Genomic DNA, 12,094 nt, shown 5'->3' with positions numbered 1-12,094 from the left:
AAGATCACATTAGGTATGCAGACTTTTCTACACAAAGGGCAATGAAAACTTTATAGCATCCTTCAGTCATACATATTCTAGACTCTTCCAAGGCAGATACATTCATTAAAACTTGCATTTTAAAATGTCTTGTTAGTAACTAGTTAGTACATCAAACCTTGAAAGTGCTATAGAAAGAAAGAGGGTATGTGCAACAGATACTGTGTGTTTGTGTATAAATAACTATTTGCCAAATAATACATTAAGTTCTATAACAAGCATTACCAGGCTTCCATACTTCTGCTAGATGATGAAAATGGCTGGCTATTTGTTATGATATTTCCATTTAAGAAGAGGAGCTCGTAGACAAGCTAAACTTGTTGCCATAGGTTGAAGGAGATGGCCAGTTAAATGTAAGCAGAAAACAACTCTTCTTATATGTGGATTTTTAAGTATGGAAAATCTTATTTTCGGGACTTTGCTAATTGGTGGCTTCCCCCCTCCCTTGGCTGTCAACTTACAGATTTGAAAATAAGGGACCAGCAGCCAAAATAAGGGACCTGCAGCCTCACCTGTTCCAGGCACTCCAGTATTCCTGTCCTCCTGCAGTCTGGTCAAACTCATGCTAGTAGCTTCGAGAATACTGTCCAACCAACTTTGTAACCAGAGGTTCAACTGAATAGAATCTGAATCACATGCACCACAAGGCCTATGCAGCCTCAACCTAAGATGGCTCCCTGGCCTGGCTTTGCACTTTAAAGTTTGCAGCAGCATGTGCAACAAAAGGGCGTCCAGCATTCAAAAAACCCCTCAGCTTGCACTAACTAGCCACACACAAGGCATGCAAGCTCCACCCCCCCAGTCGTTCTTAGACTTCTTGTTGGATGAGCAACACAGCCAAGCAACACAGTTGGAGCCTCCCTCCTCCCTGGCCGGCAGGGAGGGAGGGAGAGGAGCTGCTTCCTTTGAAATTTAAGGGACATCATTTAAGGGACATCCATCAATAAGGGACAGCAGCGGGACATGGCGTTGGAATAAGGGACTGTCCCTTCAAATAAGGGACACTTGACAGCTATGCCCCCTCCTCACCCCCCAACATGGAATTGATACAATAATGCTACATTAGTGGCGGATTTATATCAGAGCATCTACACATCCTTCTGCTTTATTAGTGTTCTGCAATGCTTCTTCCATCTTAGCCACAAACCTTTGTCGTTTAGAGGAGCATTCTTGTGCTAATGCACAAAAAAGTGAAAGGAAAACAAATCCCAGAATATTTGTGGTAGCAAACGTTACGGGATTTTTAGCAAGGAACTACAGAGTGTGCACCTATTGCAAACAAAGCAATACGACTGCCCCAGAACCCTGGCAGGCACAAATGGTCCCAAAAGTGTGATCATGTATAACCACCCTGATAACATCATGAGCACAAATCATGATGAATGCTCAATAAAAAGGACATCTGGAAGGGCCCTAAGTGTTTTCTCAAGCATTTATTGCTTCCTTCCACCAACAAATAAACAAATAAGAGAACAGGAGAAGGCTTTTAGGGAAAACTTGTTTTCTATGTTTTAATCAACTGCTCATTTTTACAACAGACACAATTAATTCCTGTGTGACACATCAGTTTTCCGAGAAAGGAGGCAAACAATTTCTAACTATGCCTATTTAATATTAGCAATAATACAAAAAAAGTGTTTTGCAATGACTGGTGCATTAATGTGCATAAGAAATATGTGAAAAGGGCTGTTATTGCTAATTTGAGCAAAGTAACCCCTTCACAACATGGATTTGAATCAAGGAGTTTCAGAAAATATTAATTGTAGCCTGTTGACCCTAACAGAAACAAAAGATCAAGGCACTAACAAAATAACTAGGCATTGTCAGTTACCTTGGACCATAGCTTGAAAAATAATATGAATATCTTACAAATTAAGTTGGGTCAGTAATTCAGTTAAGGGCAAAATTCAGTGGAACATCCTACCACCTACAGCAAGTGAAAACATTATGCTGACACTGTGCTCAGACATCAGGGGGCCTTTACAACCAACACAACAGAGATCATTCTATCTATAGTTCTGACAGTCACCTGCCACAACTTTTGGCTCAAGAAGAAGAAAATTCATTTCATTAAAAGTTGGTCTACTTTGAAGAATACTGTGTGATATGACTTCATTTTTAAATCCTAGATTTTGCATTCTGGTAAACACTGGGTTTTAAACCTGTTGCCACACTAAAGATTATGACTTGTAGATGCAGAACAAACAATTAGATCATAGAGGGCAGAAGAAACCAAACCTCTTTGATCTGGAATATGGCAATGGAAGTACAGCATGTGGTCAAACACTAACTCTTGCCCTGCTGTAAAGCATCCCCTCTCACGGTGGCTCCTAACAATTCTGAATTTCAATGTGCTTTCATGTCATTTGTCAGATCCATTTAACAGCCCTGGCTTCATTATACATTAAAAAAAACCTTTATGGTCACCTACATGAGCTTTTGAAGTCCTTCTTTTTCATCCTTCTTCTCATCATGGTGCCACGTGGACTGGTAGAGTAGAGGCTGCGAGGTAAAGTCCCCATGTTCAGGGAACTCAGACTGTATGCGCTCATGGAAGCCGGAGAGAAGGACGAAGAGACGAGTGCTGTTGAAAGAGAGGGAATCACTTGGCACCAAGTGCTCTGCAATAGGGAGCTGGGGAATTGCATGCCCGCTATTGGCTGTTAGAAATCTAGACCCTGGTATGGCTCACGAGAACGGTTTGTGTGCATACAGTAACAAAATCACAAACTATATTAAAAAAAGAGAGGCTGTGTAGCACATTCAGGGTCAGGTGAACCATACAAAACACCTGCTTGTTATAACAAGCACACCATGTGCAGTCCTATTATGATACTTCCATCCAAGTATACAAGCAGCTCTTAATGAATGCCACTAACGTCAACCATTTTGTAGTTCAAAGTCAGTTGAATTCATTGTAAGTTGATCAAATGCTTAGATAAAAGCACCACAACAGGGTTACAGACACAGCTATGTGAATTAACGCACATTTAACGTGGTGAGTCTAGCAATGCATTCTTTGGAAAAGGTGATTTCTGACATTGGCTTTGAATTGGAAAAGGTTGCAAACTTATAAGGTACCAAACTGAGTTTTGTAAACCTTTTGGGTTATCACGTATTTCCCCCTTCTTTCTAAAGACCGGTTAAGTTAAGGCAAGGGAGGAAAAAAATGATGTCAGAAATAACCTCACATGATTGTGAGAAATCATGAGATGTTGCAAATTAACAAAAGATTTCAAAGAATGAAAATGGGGGTGGGGAGTATGAGAGGAAGAGGGTGAGGTAGAGTAAATGATGATGACAATAATAATAATAATAATAATAATAATAATAATAATAATAATGATGTCAGGAGGAAAAAAAGCATGGAACATTACGAAGGCTTTTTGGAGGTGATGTTTTCTGGCATTTCAAAGCTGGCATCCTGCAATGGTCAGGGTGGTAGGTATTATAATGGTGATAGGTGAAAGTGTTGCTGTGGCTGTTGGCATAGGGATTCCATGTGAGTTGCCTGTTGCTCCTTTGAACCTTCGCTGCCCACCATGAAGGGATGAGAAGAAATAAAAAACAAACAAACAAAAAGGACCAGAGAAGAGGGAAAGGTAACTGGATTACATAAATTTAAAAAGGAATAGAAATAAAAGCAACCTGAAAAGAAAAATAACACTGTTGCCTCCCCCCCCCCAACCCGGTAGTGAGATAACGCTAGAATTTATCTCAGGGATGGTGACCACTCATAGACTCAGAACTAATGGGTTTCGTGCCTCTTTTTTTTTTTAAGTGATCAGTATTCAATCAGTTTTTAATCTGCCTCTGCCCCTTAGCTGCTATGATTAAACACTTAAGAGAACCCATTTGAGTCAAGATTACCAGGATGCATGATCTACAATTAGTAATTAAGTTCTGAAATATCCACCCATTTAAAAGAACTTGTCTATATATATAAATTAAAAATAAAACAAGGGACCATATATCAAGAGACCATGCGCTATAATTCAGAGTGTTTCACATGTCAGTCATTTCAATTTACTGCTTTGACATTTTAATTTTACCGGCATTCATCAGTGGCACTATATTATCCTGGACAACGAACTCCTAAGCATCAGCACAAAAATTCCATTTAGGAGACTTTATTTAATAAAAACAAAGCAGAAATCTAAAGTCATCATTTATTGTTCTGATGCATGGTTTTCAGACAGTTTTTGCCCACTGCAATAAAGGCACATGATTCCTGATCCTAGTTAGTTTTGTGTCAGCTACACCTTAAACAAATATTAAAGGGGGGGGGGGAGGAGAGAACCTGTCAATTTACTACAGTCAGAAAATGATAACTGGTCTTCTTATAACATTTCAAACTATATCAACTGAAACTTGCAGCATAGCATATTCAACTCTAAGCAAAATAAAAAACTTCATCAGTGAATTTATGACAGAGGGTTAAGGGAATAATCTTTTCAGACCTTTTGTTTTGCAAATTTCATTCTTGGGGTACTGCACTTGGGATAAAGCTTTAATATTTGGGCAGTAACAAAATATATATAATACATATAACCCTATATAAAGCTAAAGAGAATTCTATTATGAAAAGAAATAGGTAAGAAAAGGGATAAAAATGAGGAAAATCTAGAGTTATAAACTAAAAATTAGTCAACTACCGGTAATTAAAATGTCTTCTGCCGCAAACGTGAAATATTATGTTAGAGCTAAAGGTTCCCTTCCCTTCAGTGATTTTAAAAGCAGGGATCCACCTGCTTAATTCTTCCTGCTATTTTATACGGAGGGCTTTTACTAAGAAGATTCACATTTTTCAAAGTACACGTGGGGTTTGCCATACAAGGTTAAAGAATGGAGTGCTCCAGTTCAGAATTTACATGCTCTGTTTCAGGATGCTATTCCATTTCCACCACTACTTCTATTTTTGCCTGCTGGTGCACACATCCCAAAAAGTCAATCAGCATTCTGTGCTCACTATGCACAATCAGCCCTCAATATGCTGTTTGGGGATTTCCTCCTCAAATTTTTTTCCGCAGCTTTGTAAATCTTGGGGTTCCCCCCAAATCTGCTCATACCTTCTTCTTGGTGTGGATTGCGCCGTTTTGGTCCATGCTCTTAGCACATAGAAGGGGTGGAGAACTTTATGGTCCCCTGGATGCTATCAGACTACAACTCCCAACACTGGCTGGAGCTGAAGGGAGTTGAATCTGACAACATCTGAAGGGCCAGTTCCCCCAATTCCTGATATAGAGGCTCAGCAAACCTTCCTGGAGATGTATTAGACCAGTGTTTCCCAACCTTTGGTCTCCAGCTGTTTCAGACTACAATTCCCATCATGCCTGACCACTGGTCTTGCTAGCTAGGGATGATGGGAGTTGTAGTCCAAAAACAGCTGGAGACCAAAGGTTGGGAAACACTGCATTAGACTTTAAAACTATCAAGCTGAGATGTTGCACTGGCAATTCTGCAACAGGGGAGTGGAGGAAACATGATGTTTCTACAGAGCACACATAGAATGAATGGCAAGGGAGCCCTTATATATCTTGCAGTGCAACATGACACTGTTGAAGTGCTGGGGCAGCCAAACGTTCCAAATGGGGTGAGGCATGCTTTTCCCTGTGCAATGAAAGCATGGCTGCCTTGACCTGCAGCCTTAATGGAGTATGAAGATATGTGAACCAAAGAATGCCATCACATGTAACATTTTTTTCTCTCCCTTTGAACTATCTCTTTGTGGAGCCAGCCTGTGCCTATTGAGAGTGGTTAGTTAGCCGTATTATGCTCTGCCCTCAAGCTCTCTCTTTATTAAGGTATTAACACATACATTATCACTGCCCTTGGCAATAAAATATGCCATTAATTCTTAATAGTCCAGCATGGATAACCCATCACTCTGTCTGCTACTGATTTAGAAAAATATATAATTTTCCTTGAGCAAATTTATTTCTGGCCTCTTCCAGTAAACCAAGGGCATAATAATCCAATCCTGAATAGGTGTATATCGTATGAAAATAAGACTTCTTAAAGCATGATACTGAATTTAAAAAACAGGCGGCATTCTGCACTCAGAATATAGTCATACCTTGGAAGTCAAATGGAATCTGTTCCAGAAGTCCATTCGACTTCCAAAACGTTCGAAAACCATAGCATGGCTTCTGATTGGCTGAACGAAGCTCCTGCAGCTAATCAGAAGACGCAGAAGCCACGTTGGATGTTCAGCTTCCAAAAATAGTTTGCAAACTGGAACAGTCACTTCCAGGTTTGCGGCATTTGGGAGCCAAAATGTTCGAGAACTAAGCTGTTTGAAAACCAAGGTACGACTGTACTGTTTATTAATCAATTCTTTTTATAGATGAAGGTAAACAATGGGTTCTGTATGTTGCAAAGCGCATCCCTTTTCTTTGTAGGCAACTATGAAGTTCAAGGTAAAGCAAAAACCACACACAGAGAGATTTTAGAATTGTAGGAGCATAGGAATATAGCAAGCTGTCTTATACTGAGTCACCATTTGGTCCATCTGGCCTAGGATTATCCACACTATCTGATAGCTGCCAAGAGTTTCAGTTGGGGAGCCTTTTCCAGCCCAACTAGAAATACCAGGGATTAAACCTAGGCCCTTTCGCACGGAAGGCAGATGTTCTTACCACTGAGCTACGGTTCTTTTTTCTCTTGTCTCACAGAAGTTAAGGGCAGGTTCCCAACTGACTCTTAAAATGCATTTGATTTCAAATAAATCTGACTTAGATTTCACCAAGTCTATCTTAAGCATTAAATTCAAAGAGTAGTTCAGAGTAAACTTGATCAGAATTTGGCTAAAGAACTTAAAAAGCACACTTGAAATTGAGGTTTTAAGAGCAGAAGACCAAAGAAACAACAATAACAAACCCACTTAAAATTTCCGTAACATCAACTTTCAAGAGTTCTTCCACAGGAAGAAGCAAGGAGAAAAGGATGACATTAAATGTAGAACTTCAAGTCTTCCTACCGTGTTCTGGTCCCTTAAGAGCCAGCCTTGTCTGATGATGAGGAAGGATCTCTAGCTTGACATTGTCAGAAGTATTAGCCAAGAACTGTGTCGCTTCTGCCAATGTACAGTATTCCATGCTGGTGCCATCAATGGAGAGAATATGATCTCCTACATGTAATGCGCCACATCTGTGGAAGAAAATTAAGGACTTCAATGTAGCACACTGTGCTCATTCCTTGGAATACAAGAATTCACTTCTTTTCAAATGGATAAACAGCTTCTTTTTTAAAAAAAAAAATTAGAGAAAATTATCTGTAAAAGACTCGTCAAACCTTTAGTGCAAATCTTTAAAATGATTGGAAGATTAGATTGCATTATTAATTAGGTTATAGTTGTAATGTTCTGCCAAAAACCAATGCAGGGAGATAGCCAAGTCATCACTCATAGGACATGGAACAAGCAGTAGAATAAGTGGGAGCTGCTTAGCTGATGGAGGCTACCCCCTTTACACAAGTGCCAAAAAGTTCATAATTTAATGAGTTATTTGAGAGTTACATAGGGCTGCCATACACCCGGATTTTCCTGGATATGTTCTCTTTTTAAGAGGTAAAATCACCATCCGGGTGGATTTTTAAAATATTGCAAAATGTCCAGATGATGATGATGATTCCTTTTTTTGTAGTGTCTCCTGGAGGCTACCAGGCCCGACCTGGCCGTCCTGGGATGTAAGCAGAACTCTACTCATGCAATGAAGTGTTCCTGCCCCTGCATTCTCACTCCAGCCCCTAAAGGCAAGATGGCATAAGAAGTGGCAAGGAGGAAATGGGCATAAACTGGATGCAGAAGTGTCTTTCCGTTTACACAGGACACCTTTGGATCCAAGCTACTGGGTTTCTCTGTCTTGCCTATAATTTTTGCTGTAATCCACAAGCTATGCAGGACACTTGCAACCGCCCTAAGTGTTTCCCAGAGTGCTAGACTCTGCTGTTTGATTATATTGTCAGATGGAAGCCAGGTGGGTTACATACCATGGTGAACTCTTCTGCAGCACTCACCTGTCAGCAATACTTGCAGATTTTATTTTGTCTATGATGATCACTTGTTTGCTACAGCACATCGAGGTAGATAGTGCAACTCCCAGAGCGGAACCAGCAGTTTTGGCCACTTCGACAAGCAGCGGCCCAGAAGCTGTTGCTACCGAATCTGTAAAAAGCAAAGGTTATTGTGGGAGATCACACAGGGTCCCCGGATGTTTAACGGTCTATTGATCCCTGTGCCACCACTGTGCTCACTTCCCTGCTGCCACCAACCCGTTATCCTCGGGTTAAACACTGAGTCCAGCCAGTTGCTAAAAGTAAACCAAAAAGAAAGTTTATTTTACAAACATTAACAAGTTTATGGTTTCTCAGATAATATTCCTGTCAGTATCTTAACTTTAGTTTCTTTACCGGCCTATACCTTCCTAATACCTTCTGACTGATTATCTCTACTATTTGACTGACTCCTCTTAACAAATTCTCTCACTCTCTCACACCAGACTAGCCCAACCCACAGACTTATCTTCCCTGTCTCTTCTAACTCCAGACTGTCTTCTCAACCACCCTAACACACTCCCCCCCAAACCCCCTGTACTTAAACCTTATACACAATTAACTCCGCCCCTTGGGTTCCCATTGGTTAGTCATTTTACAATTAGTTAACCCTTTCCTTATGAACCCAGTATGATGTCACACACCTAGGAGGGCAAACGCCACAGTTGTCCTTAAGACGGCATCTTTCTTTCATCTTAAAGTTATTGATTAACCAATTTATCAAAATGGGGTTTCCAAAACAAAATGTTTATGTGTGTTTCCCCCCACCAGAAGTTCCCAGGAAAATATTTTGGTGCTCTGTGTCAGGCTGAATTTGAGTTTGGAACTTGATGTCTTAAAAAATGTTGACTTCAGCACCAGGAATGAGGGCAGGGAAGCATGAATGATATTTGCTCCACTGAGGTTTGCATTTATAGTAGTCTCAGTCTTCTTGTGTATTGCTGCACTCAGATACCAGTCTCACTACGTCTTACTGAGCAATTAGTCTTGAAGCATTAAACCTGAGGAGGTAGCAATCAGCACAATCTGTGCCATATCTCCTGTTTTGGTCTGTGTTGCTTCTTCTGATCATGTTACACCCTGGTGTGCTGTTTGGGCTAGCAGCAATAAGCATACAGAATTGCACAGGATCTGAGAAGCGCAGGATGCTGAATTAGCACAACTGACAGTCACAATGCCACCTGTCTGGCATCCCTAGATAGGCAGCTGTTACAAGCAATTCAACTTAAGGGAACCCTACATATTATGCTATTTACACTTCCCCGCCCTCTTTAAAGCGCTTACTTAAATTAGCCAGAGACAGTTTCCTGTCAAAATTGTGCCCACTGGCTGCTATTTGTCCCTGCAGGTGTGCAGCTGCATCTCTGCCCCCCCCATGTTATCCTTGCCTGCCTTTCCCCACAGCTGCTCTTTATCACATAGTTCTGTAATTTAAGGTAACCATATATTTCATGTAACATCTATATGGGACCTAAACTTTGCTTGGAATTTGATTTTGAGGGTCATGGGTGCTACCCAAACGTGTTCCCCAAGAGTGGCTGGGGAAACTCAGCCAGATGGGCAGGGTATAAATAATAAATTATTATTATTATTATTTCATTTCATTACTAACAACAAATGACATTCCTACCCATGCCATGTCCTTGTTTGGACCCATGAACCTAAATCTAGCACCAAGAGTTTGCATAGAGACTTGCAAGAAAGCTGAACAAAGCGAGTCTTCAGATTTCAAGTGGAGGGAGGAAGGTGAGAGGCCACACTTGGAATTTTTAATAACTCCAGAAACTGAGGGGAAAATGCTGGAAAAGGGGCATAGGGACTAGCAGAATAGAGGCAGAGCAAGCCAATGAGGATAAAACAGCAATGTAAGAAGGCACAATACGAGGTAAGTATATTTAAAAGACCCGAGGAGAGAGAAAAGAATGGGAGCAAATGGCGATCTGGCTGCACTCAACTAAGGAAGGAGCAAACTGAATCCTGGAAGTCCTGTATTGCGTGTCGAGGTCCCCCAAGCCACCCCTAAATAATTCACAGTTCACACATAATTTTTGTTTAAGGTTTTTGGCATAATTTTGGCCACAACTTTATTAAAATACATAAATATGAGTGGTTGCTTAGGCATTGGTTATGACTATCTGTCCGCACGCCCAGGGACAGAACTGACTTCTGGTTCCAGCGAAAGCCAGTGAGGGAAAACAATATTGGGGAGAGCATAGAGCCGGGCCCCAGATCCTCATCCCCCCCCCCCGCATGCTCCTGGGGGCTTGCGTGGCCCTAAGCCCCATTCAGGGGTACGGACGAAAGAATGGAAAGCCCCTGGATTCCTTTAATGGAATTCCCTTGCAGCAGCAGCATTGGAGGGGCAGGCACTTACCCCTCCACCAACCAATTTTTTAACCAATGCCTAACTACAACCTAAAAAGTTGTGACAATTTACTATGCAGTAGGCAAAAACCAAATGGCACCAGCCAAACAGCCAAATGGACAAAATTCCTACCAGGCCCCTGCCCCAAAAGCAGACGACCCCATGACAGGCACAGCAAGGTCAACGCAATAGCCCTAGATTAGGGAGGGTGGGCGGATGATCCGATGCACGCAGCAAAAGAGCCCAGTCAGTGCTGCGTGACTTGATTTTATAACCTTTGGTCCGTCCCCCTAAATGGCAACACCAAAATTTGCCTAGTAACCCAATCGCCCAATCACTGTAGAGGGTCATCCATACTAACCTGCCCAGCAACAGAGGGGTGGCCTGTTCAGACCCCCCCGCAACACGTGCTCTCTATGAAGGAGAACACACTTTGGGTGCAGTCAAGGCCATTGTAGGCAGGTCCGTGCAGAGGCAAGGGGCAGCAGAGTACACTTGTCCTGGGCCTTGGAGAGCTAAGCAGGTAGGGGCCCCCTACCAGGGACCAGCTTCCTTTTTGTTTGAGTTTATAACTTTATTCTAACAAGGTTCCTGCCTCAGGCGTCTGACAAGCTCTGTACAGGCCTAATTGCAGGAATGGGAAAACAAATAGGAACACGGATATCCTGCCACGCAGCAAGGTTACCACTTCTGAAGGTCTCCCTCCATTTGTTACATTTAGACAATCTTTGAGTTAGGACTGACTACAGTGGTACCTCGTGTTACATACACTTCAGGTTACAGATTCCACTAATCCAGAAATATTACCTCAGGTTAAGAACTTTGCTTCAGGATGAGAACAGAAATCATGCTCCCGCGGTACAGCAGCAGGAGGAGTCCCCATTAGCTAAAGTGGTGCTTCAGGTTAAGAACAGTTTCAGGTTAAGTACGGACCTCCGGAACAAATTAAGTAGTTAACCTGAGGTACCACTGTATACAGATAAGTCCTATTATAATGGTGCACCAGGAACCCAAATCAAGCAGACCAGGTGAGCAAGCGCTGCCACCAAATTAGAGAAAGCAGAAGTCAAGTAATGGAGTGCGGGTCAAGGAAGCAAAACTAAATACGAGAAAGAGAGATCAGAAGACGATAATCAAGTGCATCTCCCCCGACAGAGACAGATTAGTTTATCATATGCAAGTAAAAAAGCATGAGTATGAAAAATGAACCATACAGATATGCATTATTCATGAGCAAAAGATGTTCCAGTCATTAAGATATTTACACCATGACTAAAGCACTTACACACTATGTTGATTTATCGGTTATGTAATTACATAAGATATGCTGATGAATGTTTGCACGGAAAACACTCCTAGATTTTTATTTCGTTAATAAGTTCCCCCACTTTTGAACATTGCATCTCAATCAGGACACAAGACTTTGATTAAGGCCTCCCAGAGGTACTGAGATTACCTTCGGCATGCTAATAACAACCTTGCCTTATTCAGCTAAAAAACAGGGCACTTTCCTTATCACAAACATAAGAAGGGGGGGGGGAGATATTGTTAACATCTCACTCACGCAGTGTGGCATACAGATTTGGTTTGTAAGAATCCAAACAGAATGAGGCACCTCCTAACCCTTTCAAATGCTCT

General features: G+C 41.5%; 1 protein-coding gene across 19 annotated transcripts in view; it reads right to left on the bottom strand.

Annotated features, from left to right (window-relative positions):
* GRIP1 (glutamate receptor interacting protein 1) overlaps positions 1–12,094 on the bottom strand; it is a 333,686-nt gene that overhangs the window by 31,782 nt on the left and 289,810 nt on the right. For 12 of the 19 annotated variants that reach the window (XM_083699034.1, XM_083699032.1, XM_083699033.1 and 9 more), the window contains 4 exons: positions 8,056–8,203; positions 7,019–7,188; positions 3,417–3,572; positions 2,471–2,623 (listed from right to left, as the gene is read on the bottom strand). In XM_083699034.1, coding sequence (XP_083555160.1) covers positions 2,471–2,623; positions 3,417–3,572; positions 7,019–7,188; positions 8,056–8,203 — 627 coding nt within the window. The remainder of the gene's footprint in view (positions 1–2,470; positions 2,624–3,416; positions 3,573–7,018; positions 7,189–8,055; positions 8,204–12,094) is intronic. The other 7 variants (XM_083699037.1, XM_083699042.1, XM_083699035.1 and 4 more) reach the window with 1 other exon arrangement.

This window comes from Podarcis gaigeae (genome assembly GCF_964106915.1).
Source record: "Podarcis gaigeae genome assembly, chromosome: 10".
Classification (NCBI taxonomy): domain Eukaryota; kingdom Metazoa; phylum Chordata; class Lepidosauria; order Squamata; family Lacertidae; genus Podarcis; species Podarcis gaigeae.
The sequence above is the reverse complement of the archived record's forward strand: the minus strand, read 5'-3'. Positions and strand labels throughout refer to the sequence as shown.